At 35.5% G+C, this 24094-nt stretch overlaps 1 protein-coding gene across 1 annotated transcript in view; it reads left to right on the top strand.

The window, feature by feature from the left end:
- Positions 1 to 24094, top strand: part of GRID2 (glutamate ionotropic receptor delta type subunit 2) — a 1417443-nt gene that overhangs the window by 1194335 nt on the left and 199014 nt on the right. Inside the window, exons 12-13 of the mRNA XM_037020242.2 lie at positions 2252 to 2390; positions 21891 to 22086. Coding sequence (XP_036876137.2) covers positions 2252 to 2390; positions 21891 to 22086 — 335 coding nt within the window. The remainder of the gene's footprint in view (positions 1 to 2251; positions 2391 to 21890; positions 22087 to 24094) is intronic.

Raw genomic sequence — 24094 nt, 5'->3', positions numbered from 1 at the left:
ATTTTATATCATGGATGTAGAAAGTTGAACAAATATTCATTCATATGGGTGATAACAATTCTAATCAAGGTTAAATACTTTATGTAAACAAACTTGCAATTAGCTTTTTCAATTATGAATTCATTGTTCTATTTTCATTATACATATAAACATCTTTCAGTCTTTATCATCTCATGCATATTTTATTATTCTTTTCAATTAGTTGTTTTGTCCAGAAAGTCCCCTGTAGATTTAAAAGTGAATATTTTATTTTGCTTTCCTCTTGTAAAGCTGAGTGAACATTTCTTTTGCTTTGAAGAAGAAAGTATCTAAAATTCATTATAACTGCTTTTGAAAATGTGTTCCAGATATCAGAGGTTAACCTCTTTTGAGTATATTACTCCAGGAAAATAGCTCAGGATATAACCAAATGATATGCTTGCACAACATTGAAAATGTAGAGCTATTACACAGTGAGACTTAATTGTTGGTATTAAAATCTGCCTGGTATTTTAATTAAATGAATCCTGTTAAGTCATTCACATACTGATGGACCTACATCCTATAAAGGTAGTATTATATCTCTTAGAATTTTTTCTACTATTTGCATAAATCCAATTTATTTTAGAAGGTCTATTAATTATATGTAAAACATATATTCATTCAACAAATATTTACTCACCTAATATTGGACAGGAGCTGTTCCTGTATGAGAAATTATTTTTTTCTGAGAGAAAGGAGAAAGGAATGAAATATATAAAATCCATAACAAACAAAAATACGTAAGATAAATGATGTCATTATTTTAAGAAAAGATAAAAAGATTGGGAGTATGAAGTTGTGGGGAATTATTTTAGATAGAACGGTGATAAAAATGTTTGTGAGAAGTGTCTGAGCAGAAATTTGAATAAATTGAAAAGTCATTTTTAAATTAAAAAGAAGATAATTCCAGGCATAAAAAATTACAAGCACAAAGGCCCCAGTACAGAGATCAGCATAGCTCCATAGAAGATATTGCAAGAAAGCCCCTGAGGAAGTGCAAAGAGATAAGGTCAGGAAATTAACTTGATATCAGTTTGTGTAGGGCCTGGTGGGCCTTGGTAGAGTTGTTGGGGTTTGTTTGTTTTTTTTTCCTGAGTGATGGAAATGCACTGAAGTTTTGATCAGGGGAATCTCATGACCTCATTTTCATTCTTAAAGAGCATCATGTGCCTAGAATGTAAACATTAAACTACTTAAATAGTTCAGTAGTACAGTCAAAAGAAGATGTGATAGGACTGGAAGTGATGAGGTGAGCTAGGCTTTGGTATGTAGTTTGAAGGTAAAGGTGTTAAGATTGTATAAGACGTTGAAGTATTTTGTCTGAGAAATAGTGTGAAGAGTGGTACTATTCCCTAAGATAGTATAGATTGGAGTGTTAATTTGGGAGTGAGAATAAAGTGTTCTGTTTTAGATGTGATAAGTTTGAGATGCCCATGAGACTCCAAGTGGAGACCGTGTAGTCATTTATCTATAGCTCTCTAGAGAAATAGAATATTCAAACTCCAATATTCAAATGCTCAGCTTGAAATATAAAGCTGAGCATTATCAAAGTATGCTGTAGATGATATTCAAATTTAGGGGATTTGAGAGTAACCAGGTGGAAATGTGAACAGAAAACAGAAGCAGTTTTAAGACTGAGCCCAAAGGCACTCCAACATTTATAAGGTGGAGAGGAAAATTCTACAGGTAGATCATAAAAGAGTGGCTAGGAGATCAGAACAGAACAAAACAAGTGTGATGCTGCTGAAGCCAATAGTAATATATGTGATCCCAAGATCATTAATAATCTATGATTCTAGGGAATTTAACCAAAAATAATCATTCAATATTATTGTTAAACTAGAAATCTGAAAAGTTATAATAAGTACAGGCATAATAGTACTAATATCACTTATCTAGTGAGTAAGCAAACCCTTGGAAATCAAATATATATATTTGTGGTTGCAACAAGAGGGTAGTGATTTCTAAGGTTGAACAAGAAGGTAGGTGAAAATTTCATTTAAACCTGTTATATTACATATCAAGTTTCTTTTTGACTGGGTCTCACATAGTCTCATAAAAGGAAATTAACTGTGAGTGATAAACATAAGCACAGTACAGAAATCTATGCTGTTGTTATTATGTAGAAAGATTTCTCACTACTTAAAAATTAACTTTGTATTTGACATGTATGATCTCAGATTCTCAATAAATAGTTGAATTTTTTAATTCTCTTTGCTTCTTTCTACAGGCGGGGAGGTCCCATATACAACTCTGGCTACCCGAATGATGATGGGGGCCTGGTGGCTCTTTGCATTGATTGTCATCTCATCTTACACAGCAAACCTTGCTGCTTTCCTCACTATCACCCGCATTGAAAGCTCCATCCAGTAAGTAGACAGATTCCAGTAGCCACAAAGCATGAGAAATGACAGCAGCAGCTGGTGCTATTTAAATAAGTATATGATATCTTAGGATAAATTTATAGCTTCCTTTTAGGTAAAGGCTTAATTTTGTGATATCATAGTACTGGTAGAGCATTTTTTTATAAAATAACATTCTGTGTATTATCTGAACATTGTTTCCCCCATTTTCCTGGAAGGATAACACCTATTCGGAATTTTAAACTCCACCAAGTATAACTATGTCTGAGCAACATTGTAAAAAGGGAGGAAGAGGAGTCATATTAAAGTATATATATTTCAAGTTTGACACTATCAGTCTTTGCCTTGAGCTTGTCCTATTATTCATTGTCTGAATGAGTAGTTGGGTGGACATTGGCAGGGAGAGAGAGAGAGGAAATCTATCAAGAGCTAAAACCACGTTCTATTTGTTTCTTCACTGCATTTATCTAATGTGGTCATTAATGCAGCTGTTTCTTCAGCTGCCATGGTGGTAAATTGTCCTTAACTATATTTTTTTTACTGAATCCCTACAAGTTACCTAAGTCAGGGTCTCAGTTCACCAATTCCTGAGCCCTGCAAGGCCACAGACCTTGAATTTAGCACAGCCAGTTTTGCTTTTGTGGTTTCAGGCCATAAGATCAGTACCACGATACAACTTTTGCCTCCTTAGAATATGATGTTCTATCCATTGTTTTAAGAAAAATTTCCCAGAAAATGTTTTATTCATCCAAAAACGAGGTAGTGTCAATTTTCCTAGAACTGAAGGACATTCATTTCCAAACAAAACTGACAATTCAAAATTAGAGTATTTAGATGTGTCACGGCATTCATTAGAGATATGTCTCCCTTAAAACCTAAGACTTGTTGCCTTTAAAAGAATATATAAATGAAGTCTATTAGTAGTTATGAAACTATTATAACACAGTACTAATAAAATCAAGAATTAATGATCTATAAAGAACAGGGTATTTTTCTTCAATTGCCCTGGGTATACAAACAGAAACTCTCAAATTCAGCTCATAATAGTAACAGTTAATTATTGCATCCATTTATGAAACTGATGTTTCCAACTTCTCAAATCAAATCATGCTCCTCAGGTTGTTTTCCCAATTACTTCTTGGTACAGTACCTTCACACCCTCTTAAGACCCTTGTACCCAGTCTGTGTGTGGCATAGGTTATAAAGCATACAGAGTGAAGCTCATGGGAAGCTTAAACTGATGACCTCATCAGTAGCATATTTTAAGCAATAATGAAAATGATTACAACTACCCAGCCAAGAATTCAATAAAATTAGTAAAATTATGAAAATAATAATTAACATGTTGAGCATACACAAGATGCCAGAGTTTGTGCTAAATGTTTTACATGTATTGGCTCATTTAATACTTACAACCATTTTCTGAAATACATACTATTGAAAACCCATTTGTAACTGAAACTGTGAAGGTAAGTAACATGCCTGAAATCATGCAGCTAGTTAGTGATTGATTAAAGACCAGACCTTAAATCTGTGTGATTACTGAACTGACGCTCTAACTCTACCACACTAGTTCCCATCCCTTCTACTTTTATATGGCCAGTTGTTTTTGGAGAGCATTATAAAGGATGTATCATTTATTGTTAAGTATGGGGATGTAAAAGATGGCATTCTTCAAATCCTTAATTGGTCTGAGGAAATACAGTGTCAAAAGTTAGGTGCTTTTGTATTGGACCTTCTCTGTAGGCATATATCCCAACATGAACTAATTACATCTATAATTGATATCTGCTTTTCAGGGTGAGACTTCTTGGCAGATCTGATCAATAGAAATCACATTAAGAAAAAGTTTTTAAAAATGAAGATGGAATATTATATCTCACCAATATAATTCATATGAATTATGTTTAACTTGTTACATTTTGAGTATTCTTAAAGCCAAAAACCTATGTAGTTCAAATCTGACTTTGAATCATTTTTAAATAAATAAGTGAAGAAAAAGTTTTCAATAAAATAGTTGATTTTATATAGTAAACAGCAACAATAATCATAATAATAAACAAAAATTATGGTTAACATTCACCAGGAATTTATTAAGCATATTGCATGTATTATCTCACTTATTTCTCTGAATAACCCTAATAATTTAGATACTACTATTATTCCCCTCTTGTAAAAGAAGAAACAGAAGTTTGCAAGTTAAATGCTCAAAATTGCAGAGTCAGTAATGTCAGAGCGGGAATTCTAATCCACATCAATCAGTTATCAATCCATGGCTTACCCAGTGAAGTTTGTCTTTATCTAGTGGTGGTTCCTACAATTTGTTTGCCTGATCTGTTTCACTGAGGTTGTAGACCTCATGGTGTGTGTGTGTGTATTTCAGAAATATTTAGTCATCACTAATATCGCCAGTATTAGTTTGTATCCAGACTTTCATGTAATAGAAGTGGGAGCAAAAGCCTCTATCAAATTAGATTCTCTAAAAGTAAAACCTAGTGGAAAAAGATTATAGTTTCATATGATGTTTCCCTCAAGTATAGTTCTACAATGCAAAATATCTGAGCATTCATGTTTTAAAAAGTTATTTCTTTCTAATGCCAAGTCATATTATTAAAAGTCAATAGTGGGTACAATAAATCCCCTTTTCTTCTAATCTGATCACTAGACTAATTTTAAAATGGGAAAATCCAGAGCCAAATATGTTCAAAGAAACCTGATTCTCTCCACAAACTTAAAGATATCTTCTAATTTCATGCCTCAGTTGTATGGTAAACATAATTGCCTGCAATGTTTCTTGGAAATATTCAAAGTTCCATTTGCAAATAATGTCAAGCTTTCTTAGAAAATTCTAATTTTTCTTGGAAAAGACAGAAATCACAGCAGCATCCAATGTCATGCTTCTTAATCATTTATACTCATAAGATTTGCTCATCACTATGTGAAGCAATGCTTATCAACGCATCATTTTCCAGCTCATTTTTGCTGTGCCACTGGCACACATATAACAAGCACATCTTCATTCCCAAAATTCAAAGCCGCTTCTCCAGACCAGGAGGAACAGAGATAGTCAGTGAGAGAGAAAGGAAACCCAGCTACTTGTGAAAGATGGTTGACAGAAACTATTACACTTTAGTAGGAGAAATCCAACAGACGGATTCTTGGGAAGCTGAATACATTTTTTTTTAATTTACCCGTTTTTCAAAATTAGGTATTTATTAACACCTAAACTGTGTAGTTAGCACTTGCCATTAATAAAGATTTTGAAAGTGAGTTTTTGCTGAAAAGATAACCCCCAAGCTTAATATATATCCCTTCAATGATGAAGGCAGCCCTAGCCTAGCTATGCTCTGCTTCTCGATTATCATATAATATGACAGATTTTGACACAGTTGGGTATGGGGCGTATTGAAATACACAGCTCAGTTCCTGCAGGGAAAAATACACAATTTCTCCAAGAATCTAATCACATTTGGACTTTTTCATTGTCATCGAATGATAATAACATGGAGCTGATGGTTTCCAAATACCTAATAGATGAAGTGTACTTTTTTCTATTGGTAACCAGACTGAAAGTGGCAATGGTAAAATGGAGTGTGTGAATTCTGAAGGTAATTTCAGAGTGAACACTCTGTAATAACATCATCAACAATTAGATCTATTGGTCTTTGTTGTGATGCAATTTTCAAAAACCTACTTATTTCACATATAAAGTAAAAGTAGTTATGGGGGCAATCATACAGTTACAGACATTAATTACTTTAGAATCAGGTCTTTCATGATGACACTTGAGGTTTTTCATTTTGAGGTTTTTCATTTTCTGGGACTGTAAGTAAGCTTGGATCTATTCAAATGAACCCAAACCTACTACCATACTTTCATGCTCAAAGTGTTCATTCTCCATAATGTTTGAAATTGGACTAAATATTGAGTTAATAAATAAGTAAAAATACTGAGTTAATATAGCCACTGAATCAAATTAATTTGGTATAAATTTATTTCCATATACAGTCAAAAAGAGATCCATAAACATTCTATCACTGGAGGAGGCTCTTCCCCCTAGCATATCAATAACAGGACTTTGGAATCCACATTTGTCTACATTTGGAAAAGGAAAAAAATTACTAAGCAATTATTTTTCTTAGTGCCTCACATTGAGTAGGACATCACCTGAGTTTAGAAATCTATTGCCAGGTCTAAGGACAGAGAGAATGGTAACAATTGGTAGGGGCTCTCTAACAAAATGATTTCTTTCTTTACCCTCACGGAGATATGTAACTATCTTTAGCAAGTAACTATTGAAAGAGGTTATTACAATCACACTTTTTGAAAATGGAGGTATTGCTAACTGGAACTCCTAAATATATATGTGTGTGTGTGTGTGTGTACTAATACACACAGTATGTTAAGCATTGAGTCTATAAAGATATTTAGATATTATCCTTGACTCACAGTTTAGTTGGGGTGGTAGCAATGTAGAATTCAATGCCGTCAGGACTATGATAGACTTACTTATGAAATGCTATGTGAACACAAAGGAAGGACTGACTGAATTCAGTGACTTGGAGAGGAGGGGGAAGAGAAAGGCAAGAAACTCTCAGGCGTCATAGAGGTAGCATCCTGTCATCGGAGAGTTTGAGCTTGAAGGGTGCATTTCAGTGGACTGAAGGGATGTCTTACTAGAGAACATTTGCAAAAGCAACACAGGTATGAAATTCCTAGGAAGTGTCTAAGAAAGGGTAGATGATCAAAATATGTTAATATCCTTCCTGGATTGGGGTGAGTGATGTGAGAGTGCCAGCAAATGAAATAGAAAGGGAAAGAGGGCCCAAAACCTTACAGGCACGATAAGGTTTGTTAAAGAATTTGAATTTTTCCTGGAAATAATAGAGAGTGGCATCATTTAAGACATCTTTATCTGTGTAGAGGAGGAAGGGTAGGAGAGAAATAATATGAGTGTATGAAAATTAGCATCTCTACTTGATAGAAACCGGGTCCATATATCTTCTTGTTTCCAGGGTTATTTAACTTGAAAATAACAAAGGATTAATGGATAATTTAAGAGAAATTTGGCCAGAGAAACTATTACTAAGCTAACATTTACATTCCAGCAAATGAAGGAATATTGACTCGATTAATTTTTTTAAAAAAGATATTTAAAGAAAATGTGATTGACTACCTCTTAGCTAAATAGATAGGGAAGAAGAGAGCTCCAAAGTGAGGAAACTCTAGAAATCACTGTGGTTTGGCTACTTTTCCAGTGCATTTTGGCAGAAAAGTTGCATCTTAAGTTGTGCAATTTATGGACTCCATCTTGTCTGTTAACTACTTTTAGCCTTGAGCCATCAAAGAAGAAGTCAGACTTACTTTTATTCATCTTTAATGCATTCTTTCTTTTTATAAAAGTAATGCAAGCCTGTTTTCAGAAAAATAGGAAAGTACAGTAAAGTTTGAAAAACAAACCATTAATAATCCATAGCCTGTCAGGTAGCAATAAGTTCTGTTAATATTTAAACAAACTTTCTTTAAATGTTTATTTTGAAGTAATTACATGTACACAGGAAGTTGCAAAGATATAGTACAGAGAGTTCCCATGCACCCTTCACCTGGTGTCCCCGAATGATACTACAATCTCAGAACCAGGAAACTGACAGCGGTACAATGTGTGCATATAGTTCTAGGCCATTTTATCACATGTGTAGCATGTATGACCACCACAGCAATATAGATACAGAACTATGCATCACTACAAAAATAACCTCATTCTACTGCTTTATAATCACACTCACCACTTCTTCTCCACCATCCCCAACCCCTGGCAATCACTAATATGTTCTCCATTCCTGTAATTTTTGTCATTTCAAGACTGTTATATAAATGGACTCATACCATATATGGCTTTTGGAATTGCCTTTTCTTCCTCTCTCAGCAAATGCCCTTGAGATCCATCCAAGTTGTTGCACACATCAACAGTTCATTGCTTTTTATTGCTGAGTAGTAATCCGTGCTTTGGATGTACCAGTTTGTTTAACAATTTACCTATTGAATGGCTATTACAAATAAAGCTGCTAAGAACATTATGTGTGGGTTTTTATGGAGATATGTTTTCACTTCTCTGGCATAAATGCCAAGAGTACAATCCTGACTTTCCCTGCCTACTGCTTCACTTTTTATTCTCTTTTCTCTTATCTCAACTATTGCTTCCTTCTGTCCATTCTCCTCACATTCAAGTTTATCTCCAGAGTTTGGAGTTCAGATAGTTACCTTCTTCTATCCTTAAAATTAGCTTGAAAACCTCCATTATTATCTTATCCAATCAAAATAAAGTGCAACTCCATAGCAGAGCATATTGGGCCCTGCAAAAGCTAGCCCAGCCTCATTTCTGTCTACCAGCACCAGTTAACCCATCCCCAAACTTGTTCCTGCACCAGGTAAGCCAAACTAACATAGGACATTTCATACTCTGTGGAGTTTACATGCTGTTCCCTCTCCCTGAAATGGCCCAGAACTTCCATCTTCTTCTCTAGCATCTTCATTGGCCCAGACACAAGTAGTCATTACACATGTGTCTTCTTTTTGACAGTACACATTCTTCAAAGGCAAAGACTGCCATAGTCATATTTGTGCCCCTAATGTGTCCCATAGTGCCTGGAACATGGTTTAATAGTAAAAGCAGGTAACATTTACTGAGACACTTTCTTAAGTGCTTTACATAGATTTTCTCATTTAATCCTCATAATAACCTCATGAGGAATATAATATTTTCATCTCCATTTTGAAGATGAGAAAATTAAAAGCTAAGGTAGTAAATCCAGGCACTGAAAACTTTGTCTTAGTCAGAAGATGACCTTACCTGCAGTTAGGAAATACACTAAACCTTTATTGAATAAAATAAATAAACAAATGAATAAATGAATAAATGAAAACCATAGGGGTCATTATAAGTTTTTTGAAAAATAAAGATTTTCGCAGAAAAGAATTAGTGGCTGAATTATATTAAGCTAAGTTAATTCCAGTTATTTCTAAGTTACATGGTGTCTGAAAAGCAGCCACCAGAGACCATGGATTCAAATAAATCTGCTTTCAAATTCTTTGTTACTTATTAGCTAAATGATCTTGTCATTTTCCATAATCATTTTAAGCCCTTATTTTTCCTAAGGGCTCAACTCCATAGATGTATTTTAAAGAATACATGGGGAAAAACAGATGTAAATAACAGCACAATTCCTAAATACACCTACCTGATACTGCTTCCATTTCTCTACTTGCTCCCGAGGAGCTCATGCAGGTGCCTTGGGCTGTTCTTCCCTCCCCCCCTGCTGGTGTTGTCAGTGACTGTCCTTTCACCAGGCTCACCTAGACCTCAGAGGTCCTTGCTGCGCCTTCTGTTGCTTCTGACATAGCTGCCACGGCCCTGTCTCACGGTGTGTCTTACTGGGGGCTGTCTTCCTGCCCTGCCTCTTAACCCACCAAACCTCTAAAGGTAAAAAACTGGCTGTCAGCAAAAACCTTCTCTGAATTTAACCATGACTTGGCTGAATGATTCTCTGTCTCACCTTAGCTTTACTATCACTTAGGACCATGTGCTACTGATTGTGACTGGTGCCCAACCTGGGTGAGGATAACTGTTCTTCAGGCATATTTCCCTTTTAACTCACCTTTAATGACCTTTATTTATAGATAACACACAGCACATTTACCACTTCCTCTATGTCGCCTTATGGCAGGCAAAACTAGATTTAGCAACTCCCCTTTTTGAATCACTTTGCATCTACCTTGTTTATGCCCTGAGCTACATCTAGCCTTGCACTGGAATATCATTCTACTTGCTCTACCTTCCCAGTTAAAATGTACTTTCTTGACAGTGGTTTTATCACCTTTGCCCCAACAGAGTCTTATGTATTACCTCACCAAGTACATACTTTGTTTCAAGTAATTACTCATGAATGAATAGATCAGAAAGGGGTTTCTTAGAATCTGGCCTGAAACTATGGAACCCCAAGACTTGTTTATATACCTCATAAAAATCAGAAAGCAATATGAAAGTCATTTCTTTGTCCTGTCACTCCGGGATAAGAGAGGGAACCCCAGACGGTGTGCTCTCTAGGTTTTCTTGGAGGCTCACCGGCTTCAGTCTCCCAGGAGAAGGCTGTGCTGTAGCTCTCAGTAGGGCACCGCACACCTTACTAGGAGCAGCCGAAGTCAGGGTCGCTGCAGGGAGCCGGTCCTGATTCATGCGGCTTTATGTTTCGGTTTAATACACAATCATATAGGCTTAGCGCCAGAGCACACAGGCCCTACAGACAGATGGAGACATTCACCTCCTTATTCCATCTTGCTCAGTGTCAAAATGGCTTACCTGTCAAGGCACTTAAGCACTACACTGATGGATGTTTTATAAACATACAGCCATTTGTTTGTTCTAGACAAGATTTCATCTTTCTTTTAAAAAACTAAAAACTCTCTGAACTATGTTGGTTTTCCAAAGCCACCCTTCAATGAGCATTTAATTAAAAGTTGTCTACCACACTAGTGACTCCCAGGAACAGAGCTATATCAGCACTGCTGGAGACTTTGTTTACACTGAGCTCACCAAGATGAAAATTTTGCCAAACTAATAAGCTTCCACAACCCCTAAGATGATCTCCTTCTTCTGGACAGGCTGAATCATCCTAAACAAGTCAAGTCTTCCTGTCTTTCTCTCTCCCCAACCTTAGTCCTCTAAGCCTAGAAACCTATTAAGTACTCAAGACTATAAATTCCTGCTCTTCTCTATTTCTTGTTATTTTCCTTCCTTACCTGAAGTCAGTTGAATGAATAAATTCTATCTCCCATAAAAATGTGGATATGGTAAAAAACCAATACTTGGGACTACTCTGTTTAGACATTCTGAAAGAGCTGGTTTGAGCATGGGGCATGCTTTTGTGACGTTAATGTAGGAAGAGTAAGTGGTGGAAACCAGCTGCAGTGGAACTGGCAGGTGGGGTTGTTTGGCAGAAGAACGCTGTGGAAGGGGACTGGAGACCTAGGTTCAACTGTGCAAGTCTCTTTCCTGATGCTATATAATAAGGCATGTTTTTAACCACTTTGTGCCTTATCTCTGTCTTCAAAAATATGATCCATTCTTCTCTCACTCCACAAATATTTGTTCACAGTTTGAATGTATTTGCAATGTCCGCTCAACTATAAAATTATGTCAGCTACACAAATGAGGTATCTTTTAAAATAAGATTTGAGATAACTGATAAAAATAGATTCACATTGCAAGGCAGAGCTGAAAGAAAACTCTTGTTTTGCATTAGCTTCCTTTTTCCTCCTTCTGCTTTTCTTGTCCTACCTGCTCCCTGCCCTTTCCATCATGCCAGCAATTTCGGTGTGCTGACCTCCAGTCAGCACTAAGTATCTGTATGACCCCATAATTTCTGTGATCATCTTAGTTCCTGCACAAGCTCCTATCTTCTAAAGATAGTCAATCTATTTTTAATGGCTTTCTCCATCATCCTGCATGCACACACACACACACACACACACACACACACACACACACACACACACACACACCACTCCTACTAGAGCCCCTATTTCTCAAACCCTGATCTTTTAACCTAAAGGTAAAGTTTAAAAATCGCAGATGCTCCAGATCACACCTATTTATAAGGTCCATGGGAAAGATAAAGAACAAGATATGCAACTAGCTTGCTGCGCTGCTTTTTCAGATGAAGATTGTCATTTTCTGAGAGGGATGCTGCAGAAGTCTCAAGATTTGCTGCTGAATGGAGGGCAGCAGTGGGGGAGATATTTGCAAACATTTACAACCTGAGTGGCTGTTAACAAGGCCTGACTGTGAGCATCATGACATGCATTTTATGCCTACTTTTAGTTGAAATTTCTTACAAAGGATATATACCTAATTGGGAATAGAGGATGATTAAAAAAAATCTTTTTTGGAAAAACACACAGACCTACTACACTGGGAAAAAGGAAAACACCTTTTCTTTTTGAGAAATTTTAAGTTATCAGTAGAATTTTTTGTCCCCTGCCTTTTGTTATGAAGAGCAAGTATTTTTGTTTTTAGTTACATTCCTTAGAATCTTCACTTAAATGATGACCTTCTACCTTATTTTGAGAGTCGTGTTTCATTGGGTCTTCAAATAGGTTATTAGATCTACTATTTTTCCTGGTAAATTCTTTCTCTCCAGTTATTTCCACTGTGAATAATTTGATAATGTGGTTAATGTTTTGAGCTCCATAAGAGAATTTATAGGGAAAAAATTACTAATTGCTATTGATTCTTCATTTGAATACTTAGGCCATTGTTTCATGTAGTGATGTTATGTATTATTGTATCACAGCTTGTTAGTGAGCTATGCGTGAGGTAGTGATCAATGTTTCAATGTCAGCTTTGGATGGTATATTCAATAAAGCTTTTTTCCATAAGTCAGAGCTAGCCCTGATTTTAATAAACATTTTCAGTGTTGATTTGAAGTATAGGATAGGGAGTAAGCTTATTAAATATGCAGATTACTTTTTATTGAGTAGGGGTGATTATTGACTAGAACCACACTGTAAGAATTCATAAGTACCTTGACAAAACAAGGTGATTAGAAGTGAGATGAAGTTTAATCAAGACAAATATGTGCTAATTCACTCAGATGGAAAGAAAAAACCTGGGTGTGTGTGTGTGTGTGTGTGTGTGTGTGTGTGTCCATAGTAGCTCAAAATTGGGCAATGAAGGCAGTTTAAAATGAATCACCTGTCAATTACAAATTTGAAATGTAGTGCCAGTTTTTATAAAGAACCAAAGTCACCTAGAAGTGTGAAAATGGTTCAGTCCTTTTAAAGACTTCTATGACCTATTTATAAGGTCCATGACTTACGCAAAAATTGCAATAAAAAAGAAAAAGATGATTTAGTTAATAACAATGTAAAAATGTGAGTAACAGATACAGTGGGTAGGAAGTAATTTAGTGTTTAACTCAACAAGTAGAAGGCTAAAGGATGCAAATGAAAAGAAAGTGTTTTTTCACATAAAGAAATACTGAATTAGAGGTGGTGAATAGCTATTTTCCATTTTCACTGTGCACAAAATGAGAGACTTATGTGAAATAGGAGTTTTAGGTTGGACATGAATGAAATCTCCTGGTGTTAAGTTTTCTAAGTCAGGAAAGTATCTTAAGAAGAAAAATAAAGTCCATTTTGGATGTGGGCTTATATGCCTTAAGATTCATCATAGAATTATGTGATACCTCCAGGAACTCTTTCCATTCTTTGATGATGTGATTGTATTAGGATTCTTTCTTAACACCATTTAGAAATGTGTTGATCTTGGGTGAAATTCATGGGAATTAGTCAAGTCTTTCCTGTATTTTCAATGATAGAACAGAGAAATCCACTATTCTAACATTGAAGTCATTTGGATTATTTAAGGATATCATTTTTTTCTTTGAGAGGGCATCTCTCATATTTATTGATCAAATGGTTGTGAACAACAATAAAATTCTGTATAGGGCACTCAATGCACAATCATTAATCAACCCCAAGCCTAATTCTCAACAGTCTTCAATTTAAGGATATCATTTTAAAATAAATTTTACAGTCAATAGACAATCAATAGTGACATAATGAAATGCTGGCCACACAAATTTAGGATAATTCCCTATTTGTTTATAATGTCCTAGGATAAATAATACTGCATCTTTTTCACAATATCTCATGAAGAAACTGTAAATACCTTGTATGATACACAGGAAAACTTCAGGTAATTGAATTCTTAGAATACTGGAGATTTTATAGAGGAGTTTTGTTCAAATAGTGTATATATCTATATCTATATACACCATGAAAGTATGAAAGGCTACTTTGGCTAACTAATAGGCCATTTAAAATACAGAACAGAGTCATAAGTTATAATTCTGTCAGCAGGTAGAAAAATAGTGTCTTCCACATATCAGGATTTATGATGTGACAAAATTAGTTCCTAGCTTATAATGTGGATCATCAAGTCAGACAAGACTATCAGATTTTCAGATGACTATTTCTTACACCTATATAGCATTGTCATTTTGGGGAGAATTTAACAATCATTTTTATTAGTTAGGCCTAGCAGCATTGTTACTGCCTAACAGTAAGAAAGACAGTGTTTTGTCTTGCTTTTGGTTTTCTAAAATGACATATTATATCCACAAGTATGCATCAACTTGTAAACGTGTACAGGAAAGGAAAGTCTCCCCAAGTGCAGGAAGGTGTTCCTCTAGGTAGACCGTAACATTCATCTTCCTCAAATGCATCTATTTTTTATATTTCCAATATTACCTGTGACAATCCTATCTATACCACATGGCAGAGAGGAGTGCCCTTGACTACTGTGAGGGGGAGAGGGCATGAGAAATAGCCCCTGAATCTCTCAGGAAGGACTTGAGAGTCATCTCCTGGGCCATAAACTTCCATGCCCAGTAATCCACCATGCAGAGACCGTGTCTGAAGGCAGTGGTGTCCTCTCAGGAGCACTGTGACTGCGGTTTCTAGACTAAGCACACTTGAAATAGTGATGGCTATTTTAATAGTTTTTTAAAATAAAGATCAAATAAGGATTCTAGAGAAGTTCAGAATACAAAGACCTAAAGCTGTCTTATCTAATTTACTCTATTGTTCTGAGGGCCTGTGAAAGGTGTAGGACAGGAGAGGGGAGAGGCACAGAGCGGAGCAAGCAGAGGAGGCTGTGCCACTGGGGCCTTATTTGAGCATCCCACGTGGAGCTGCCCTCATCACGTGGAGGCCATTGGCTGTGCTGCAAAGAGGAAGATGGAAAGCCTTTCCATGGTGTTGATTCCATTCTCCTTTAAGTAGACCACACATAATCTCCTTCTTCCTCTTTATTTAAATACTCAATCCTTGAAAGAAAAACAAAATCCTAAAATTTAATTTTCTATAATAATACTCAATATCACCCAAGGTGACTCTTCTCTCCTTTTTCTGGTGCTTATCTCTTCTTTAGCTACTAAAACCATGAATTCTGTTATATGTTTTAATCATTTCACTTAGCAGACTTAGTTGAGCAATTTTCTTCACTGTTCCAGCTTACTTCTGCTATTTTATTCAGAAATCACTCATCAAACCAACCACTACTCGTCAGCTGTGTTCCCGCACTGATAAGCATCCCTTTCAGGATCAGACATTCCACTTTGTACTGGGTCCTTTGGCTACAGAATCATGGACAAAACTTCAGCTTTTCTAAATACTTTGTTTCAGTCGTATTTACTTGGGTTTTCATTTTATTTTCCTTGCCTCTGAATGTATTTATTTTACATGCATGGCAAAATGTCTTATCAAGCAATTCACTAGTGGTCTGATAAAGCTTTTGCATCTGATTTCATTACAGGGAAAATTTCCAGAACTCTCTTTTTAAAATTTGTTTTTAATTACAAAATACTGCTGGCCATGATTACTCACCCACAGAATGGCTGGTAATATGCAGTAAAAAAAATCCCATTTTTATGCACTGCTAGTTTAATGGGAATGCTGGCTTTCCAAGATGAAAGCATGTTTCTAGTAAGAAGAATAGCCCAAACAAATGAGCCCCATTTTTTGTTGTTTTTCAGACCTGAGGCTAGGTTCTGAGTTTCAAAGATGAATTTTTAAAAATTATGAAAATCAGCAATGTGTATTCTAATGAGGTAAACAAAGAAAAATTTTATAACATGCTAAAATGTGAACATATTCTAGGTGTTAAAATACAACTGAAGAAGCAGCTGAGTTTGATCTTTTATGGAAAGAACTAAGTAGGTAGACCAAGCAAAGAATGATGAAATGGATTGTCTGCCTTATAATGTGAGGATGAATAAAGCAAAAGGTTGTTTCTGAGAGTGGGAAAAAAAGCATTGGGCCAGCTTTTTGAAGGATCTTGTATGGTATGAAGTTTGGAGTATATTGGGAGGATTTAAATAAGACAGGATAGAATCAGATTTGTGTATCAGAAAGAACACTTTAGCCAATGGCTGAATGAATTAGAGGTAGGTGAGAGTAGAGTTAGGGAAAAATAATTTTCTGGGCAGAAATGATGAGGGTATTGGCAATGGAAAGGTAAAGATAGAGTCATATTTGTAAGATTTAAGAGGTAAAATGCACAGAACATAATGAGAAATTATGGGTGTTAAAGAAAAAGGCTATAGGTGAAGAAGAGGGGATAGCTGAGAATGAATCTCATCGGTAGGAAAAATAAGGAGATGACAACTCCAGAAACTGTAATGGAGAACAAAGTAATGATAATAATAGTGATCATATTAATAATTGTAACTACCAGTAATTGAGCACTTACAGAATAAGTACTAAGATGTCTCTTATCAATAGCTACCTCAAACCTCCATACACTTTATTCTAAAATTATTATTTTTCATATTTATAGGAAAAAGTTTTGCAATTTGGAGAGTTTAAATAATTTCTTCAAGGAGTGAAACTCAAACATTTACATCTTCAAAACCCATGTTTTAGAAACTAAGAGTTTGCCCAAGGCATAGCTGTTGGTAGCACCTGTTAGTGGCAGGCCTGCCCTATCTGACCACCTCAACCCATTTTCCAACACTTTTTCCTGCTTCTTGAGTCTCAATGACACTAATTATTACTCAGCTGGCCTCTATTATGGCATATTAGTTGTTCTTTATAAAGTTTTAAATTTGGTGCACTTCTGGAAAACCTGCCTCTGTTCTCATGATAGCTCTTATCTGTCGCAACCAATGAACAGCAGGGGGCACCAGACAGACTCTTTATAAGGTTGCTAATCAGCCCTCGGAGCAGCAACATCTGTCCTTTGGCAGATGCTGAATTCAGCATCCAGAGCAAGAAACTGGGGAGGGAGTGTGAGAGAAAAAGACCTGAACTAAATTGGAGAGCACTTTTAATATCCCCCTACTCATCTGTCTTCCACTGCCAGCTCCTTTGCCTGAAGCATCTAGCGCCCATCCTATCAACCACGTTCCATTTCTCCCCCCCTGAAGAAAAGCCCCTTCTGATGTGATAACTTGAGTAGACTTGTTTCATTCCATTAAAAATGGGATTAGACTTAACAATTCCCCAGAGCTAGAGCTGACGGCTCACTCTTGTCATCTGTTGGTGAGCATTCCACACAACCAAGCTCAAATGTTAAAAAAAATAAAAGAAAGAAATGGAGATAGGAAAGAGGTTTATGGGAGTTATTTTAAGATGTGTACAGTTAAGAGCTATTCTCCTGTTAAAAGAAAATAGGTAAAAATAGAATAAAAGGTCACTGCTGAGGATGGCATTAGATTTAAAAAATGTAAGTTGACAATTTTAGAAATGTAAATAAGCAGCAACACATTTATTATAACATAATTTCATTAACACAAACTCATACAAATGTCCCAAAGAATTTTCCCTAAAGAAAGTTATGACTGTTTAATACAATAGATGCATAGTCTTACACTTGGAAAGGAAATGAGACATTAATTTGCCTCCAATTCATGAACCTCCTCATTGACAATACTAATAAGGGGTCCTCCTGATACACACACACACACACACACACACACACACACACACACACACACATCCATTAGAAATCATTAAATAGGACATTATAAAGAGGGGAATCATTATAATAATAATTTTTATATAAAAACATTAGATAACTTGATCAAATGCTGATGTGACAGGTCCTTTTATCATCACTCTTTGGTCAGGACAATGTTACTCTCCATTTATAAATGAGGATGGTAAGGTTAACAGGGAAACCTAACCTCACATGGCTCACAATGACATGTCTCTTTTACCTTAAAATCTAACTTTTCCAGTGCCACAGCTATTGCTGTCAAGATATCTAGTATCAGAATATCACAAGTATCAAAATTAATTTTTATTGCTTGAAGGGTTTTAAGTGTTCATTCTTCTCATGGAAAGGGTTTGCAATCAGCCTAGATCCACCCAAATTCCTAAAATTTACTTTCACAGAGTTGCCATAAATTATACTTTCTCAGTTTATATAATGTTCATGCAAATAACTATATATCACTTACCAATCAGCTCTCAGTATGGTTTAGTATCCATAGGTTGCTAGTTGTATAGGACACCAGTACAAGGAATAAAAGCAGAACCTCATCAAGATGTAGTAAAAATAAGGCTGATTAGAGTGGCAAGGCATTTGCTTTCTTTAATTATCCATCACTTACAGCTACAGACACTCATTTTTTACTCTGTGTGCATGAGTGAGAGTGTGGGGCTAGGAGAGTAGTATCTAGGTATAAGAGATTTGCAAAGTGATCGTTTGCTGAATTTTGAATACTATATGGGTTTTGTGTGGTTAGGTGGAGAAATGGAATATATTAGTATAAGTATATTCACAGTTAACTCTTTCCTAGAATGCTCCAAATTTTCCCATTCCTTCTGTGGCCTGGGTAAACATTACCAATTGTTAAAAAAGAAATGTCAGACTTGCCATGGGAAATTAATTTATATATTGAGGGCTTATCAATCATTTTAGAATTGTTTTGCATTTAAAACACTGATTAGGCACATCTAAATAATATCCACTCAGATGTCGACCTTCAGACACAATATTTTTGAGGATTACCATTTGTAGAATAACCTACTAGATTTCCTTTGGGGGCTCATAATATAGACCATAACATTTCTGCTGATCCTGCACTAAAATCTTATTAGCATGAAAATAACAAAATGACCATTTATAATAGGCACTCCCTTTGCATGTTGGGCTCCTAAAACAGTCTTCTCTTTCTGTAATAAGCTATTTGTGCTCATTTCATTTTACTTCATTTTATTTTTGTCACCTTCAGAGCTCTCTTGGTGTCCTATAATGGAATGATGCTGAAATAGACAAGCTGTAATTTTTATTGCAAACCTATCTCAAGGAAAATTTATACACTGAACTTGGTATCAGAAATGAAGCTAGAGGGAACATGTCTTTGTTCTAAGTTACAAAATGCTCTGCTATTCTAAATTTGAAGTATGTTGAAAATAAACTGCCTTATTCTGACATCAGGAACTTCACATAGGCAATATATTAAGATACTTCTAAAACATTTTTGTGTACAAAACAGTTTCCCAACTAAGCTGTTTGCGTTATATTCTATGTTTGAGTTGTAAAGCTAATATTTAAGGTGATACTATGTCACAGAAGCCTGATTATATTATAGATCCCAATATTTGATTTCGATTTTCTTTTCATGGAAAGCTAAGATGGAGTGTTAGTTTATTTTAACAGTATTTTACTAGTATGACTATTCAGGCATAACAGTTATATTTTTAGATACAATCATAAAAAAATTTTCAACACTAGACTATGATCTTACCATCACCAAATTGAAGTCTTCTGAAAGTTGTAATCAAGATTGATTGCTGGAACTAGTATGCAGCAAGTGGCCAGTGTTATCCTGGGAGGGTTCCTGATGAACCTAACATGGCCTTCTCCAACCATAGACCTTCAGGTTTCATAAGGTGCAAGCTCTGTACATCTTCTTAGATTTAGCCCTTACATTTATAGAAAATGAACAAATGAGGTCTGCTTTTATAACCTGTATAGATGTGTTTCATTTCTTTCCCTTGTGTAACCATTTCAGAGCAACCTCCCCGACCCTCCACTAAACAGTGGGAAATATGTTAAAATGTTAATGTTTTGAATACAATTTTACTCCTACTACTAGAAACATCAGTAAATGACAGATCAATTGGTTTTTTTAAAAATAAAATTCGTATTGCTGTACTATTACCAAGAGAATTATGGTATGTCCCAGGAGAAAATGCCCTGTCACTCTGGGATATTACCCTCGCTCCTTGTAGTACCACTTTTATTCCTGCTTTTGCCCTCAATTACTCATTTATACTGTCACTTAATTTTATCTTTTACAAGTGGTAAGAGTTAGTTTAATAGTTGTAGACTATTCCAGAAAATGCTTCCCTTCAAATAGTAATTTTTCAGTGCATTACTTTATGCAGCAAAAGTACAGAGCAAAAAGGAATTTTCATGGTACTTTTCTTATAGTAAATGATACACATCAACAACAACTCAATAAAATGCAGATTAAATTTTGCTGAAAGTTACCATTAAAAATTAACACAAATACTCTTCTAACAAACACAGCCCATCATTTATTGTTTGCAACGCAATTTTGCACATGATAGAAACTGGTTACCTGCAGGAGTATTCCCAATTCCTTGCCCAATGCTAGTGTTGGTGGTAAAGATCCCCAGGAAATCATTAGCAAACTTCATCTAGAAACAGATCAAAAGGCCAGAGATATATATAACATAAGATTCACAGCCCATGGTTGTAGAGGGCTGTGGGTATTTATTCTTGTTCAAAATATGGTATAGTGTTTCGAAGCATCTGCTCCCATTCTCAGAGGTTAGTGAGTTTGCAATGTGCCAGCATCCAATTTTGAACAGTATGCCAAAGACACATATTTGTTCTTAAATGTCAGTCATTAGAGTTGGGCACCTACACAAATTCAATGAGTTCCATTGGAGTGGTAATTGGTTCTCCCAGTTAGAAAGAATAGAGTGGCTCAGAAACTCAAATGTAAGGAAATCGACCACCAATTTAGAGATGAATAACCTGGGACAAATAGATACCATCTGTAACTCAAAGACTGATTTGGAAATCCTAGAGCATTATTCTGTAAAAGAGAAAGCTGAAAATATATTCAGCTTCCCAGAAGCATGAAACTTACTCTATTTGAATACAAATAGAAATCTCTCTCTCTCTCTCTCTCTCTCTCTCTCACACACACACACACACACACACACACATACAGACTTAAAGCAAATATAACAAATGAAATTTAGAAAAGAGTAATCATCTTGCAACAAGAATAATATGGCCTTTGGACTCAGTCAGGTGTACATCTGAATCCTCTATCTATCTCTCACTGACTGCGTCACACTGAGAAAGCCCTTTATTCTCTCAGCTTAAGTGTCCTCATCTATAAAATGGGTGAAATATTTCTGAACCTGAGGCACTGCTGTGAAGATAATGTATGTCAACTGCCTAGTAAGTGTGTAGTAGACGCTCGATAAATAAAGAGTATCATAAATGCTAAAGTTTACTGTAAACCTGACCTCAAAACATGATGTTTATGCAAAATGTGATTATTTTATAAAAGTTTAAGATTGCCACCTGAAAGAACGTAGGCTTAAGGCTTGTAATATATTGAAATACTTTAAAAAACTAAATGATTATATGATTATCTACCAATTTAGTGCTAGATTTTTCCCCTTTCAGTGAAAGTTCACAAAAAAACATTGCCTTTATCACTAGAAATGCTCACTTTTCCTTTAGTAATAATTTTGACTTCTCATAATTCATGTAAGCACCATACAGAAATTCTCCCTATATATTACTTCTTAATAGTAAGAAACAACAAAAAAGAAAAGCAATTTGACATCTGTATCTACATGTGTTGCTCTTTCCTTCCTAAAACTTTATTTCTACTTGATAATATTCAGTACTCTTTCTTGTGTCTCTCTTCTCTCCCAATAATCAAGGTCTCTCCAGGATCTTTCCAAACAAACAGACATCCCTTACGGCACAGTCCTGGACTCTGCAGTATATGAGCATGTCCGCATGAAGGGAATGAATCCTTTTGAGAGGGACAGCATGTATTCCCAAATGTGGAGGATGATCAACCGAAGCAATGGATCTGAAAATAATGTTCTGGAGTCCCAAGCAGGCATTCAAAAGGTACTGGCCATAGTTCTTCATTCATTGTCTACCATTTTTTCTCCCATATTGGAGTTGTTAAGTTGAAATTGGTTTATTTCTTTTCTGTAATTTGAACTTTGATATCTAGATTTCCATCAAATCACACCTTCCATTGAATTAAAGATTTTGAGGGTACTCAGTGCATCAGTAGAGGGAATTCAAAGCATTTTGTGCAGATCAGGGCCAGGGAGTTATACATACGAAGTTATACATACATATGCAATGTTCAGATCACCTAATTCTTTCAAATGACTTAGGGTATTTTCTGCACTGCTTTTATTTTTAGGTGAAAACCTTATCTTTACATATGATTACATGAAGCTATCTGTGAGTAAATCTTGCCAACAAATAAGGTTTCTACAACTGTCTGTTTCTATTTTGAAAAGTTTTTTATATTACCTTATATAACTATCATTTAGAAGTTATTTTACTAAAAAAAGACTTAGAAAGCAGTCTTTTGTGTGAAAAACATGAAGCTAGTTTTTATTGTGGGCTCTGGTTTATATGCATGTATACAGAAGTAATTCTTTCTTCCTCAGTCCTCATCAACCTCCATGAGAGAACTGAATGATTTTTTTCTTAGAAGTACCCCTGTGGCTAACACAGTGAAAATGTATTACAATGTGAAAATGTCACAATGGCTGCTATTCAACAAATAATTATGGGATGAGTGAGTGAAGGAATGAATGTTAATAACAGCAGTAATGGCTGAATATACATTTTCTCTCTAACCTTGCACAGCAGAGTAATTTAGACCCCAAGTCTGAGTTCTTTGTTCAAAAGGTAAAGTAAATAATACCAGGTTGGAGAATGTTTTATGACTATAAAAATTTTTCTGCCACAGGTTCTAGCGTTGTTTTGTGCCTTTTCAGATGACATCCTTTATCTGCTAATGCCATTGCTATGGGTCCTGAGAGTCAGACTAATAATTTTTGCAGTTACCACATTGATACTATTATTTTAAAAACTGATAATGCTGACATAAACCTCTTTCCAAGTTCTAATGATGAGTTTAAGGAAGTGAATGTCCTTGAAATGCTGGCAATGGCTTCTAACTCTGTCACCCTTATTATATTAGTCCCAATTTTCCAGGCCCCAGGTATTGACCTTAAAATATTTTTTTATTGTTTTTGTCAAGAAGATCGTTGTCTTCTGGAAATTCAAACTAACATCCTCTGATTACTGGGCGGGGGGGATGGGGTCTGGGAGTAAGAGTGGATGGGTGAGTGGACCTATGTGTTGTCTCAGGAAGGACAGGTAGATGTTTTAGGGTTTGCTAGGCATTCACAGGATGTGAATGGATTTAAGCCTCAGAATCTGTACACTAAATGGTTTTTGGAAGTATAACTTTCCTTCATATCATCTACTGTTGAAGAAATATTGTTTTCTTGAGAATGAGTATATTCATAGTTTATATTCCCATTTCAGTTTCTTTTTAATTGACATGTAGTTGATATACAATACTGGTTTTAGGTGTACAACACAGTGATTTGACAGTGATTATTAAATGCTCACCCCAATAAGTACGGTATCTGAAAACATAAATATGTTACAGTATTAGTGACTATATTTTCTGTGCTGTACTTTTATCCCTGTGTCTAATTTATATTAGAATTAGAATTTTGTTCTTCTTTATCTCCTTTACCTATTTCATCCATGCTCCCACCCACCTTCCCCATGGCAACCCCTGGTTTCTTCTCTGTGTCTATAAGTCTATTTCTATTTTTTTCATTAGTCTTGTTTTTTAGGTTCAAGATATGTTAAAGCATATGGTGTTTGCTTTCTCTGCCTAGCTTAGGTCACTTAGCATAATACCCTCTAGGTCCATGCATGTCCCAAGTGGAAAGATTTCATTCTTTTTATGGCTGAGTAATATTCCATTATATATATGTATCACATCTTCTTTCCCCATTCATCTGTTGATGGACACATGTTCCTTCCATATCTTGGCTATTGTAAATAATGCAGAAATAAACATAAGAGTTCA

The sequence above is a fragment of the Manis javanica genome, chromosome 5 (assembly GCF_040802235.1).
Source record: "Manis javanica isolate MJ-LG chromosome 5, MJ_LKY, whole genome shotgun sequence".
NCBI classification, from domain to species: domain Eukaryota; kingdom Metazoa; phylum Chordata; class Mammalia; order Pholidota; family Manidae; genus Manis; species Manis javanica.
This window is presented reverse-complemented; position numbering and strand designations above follow the sequence as displayed.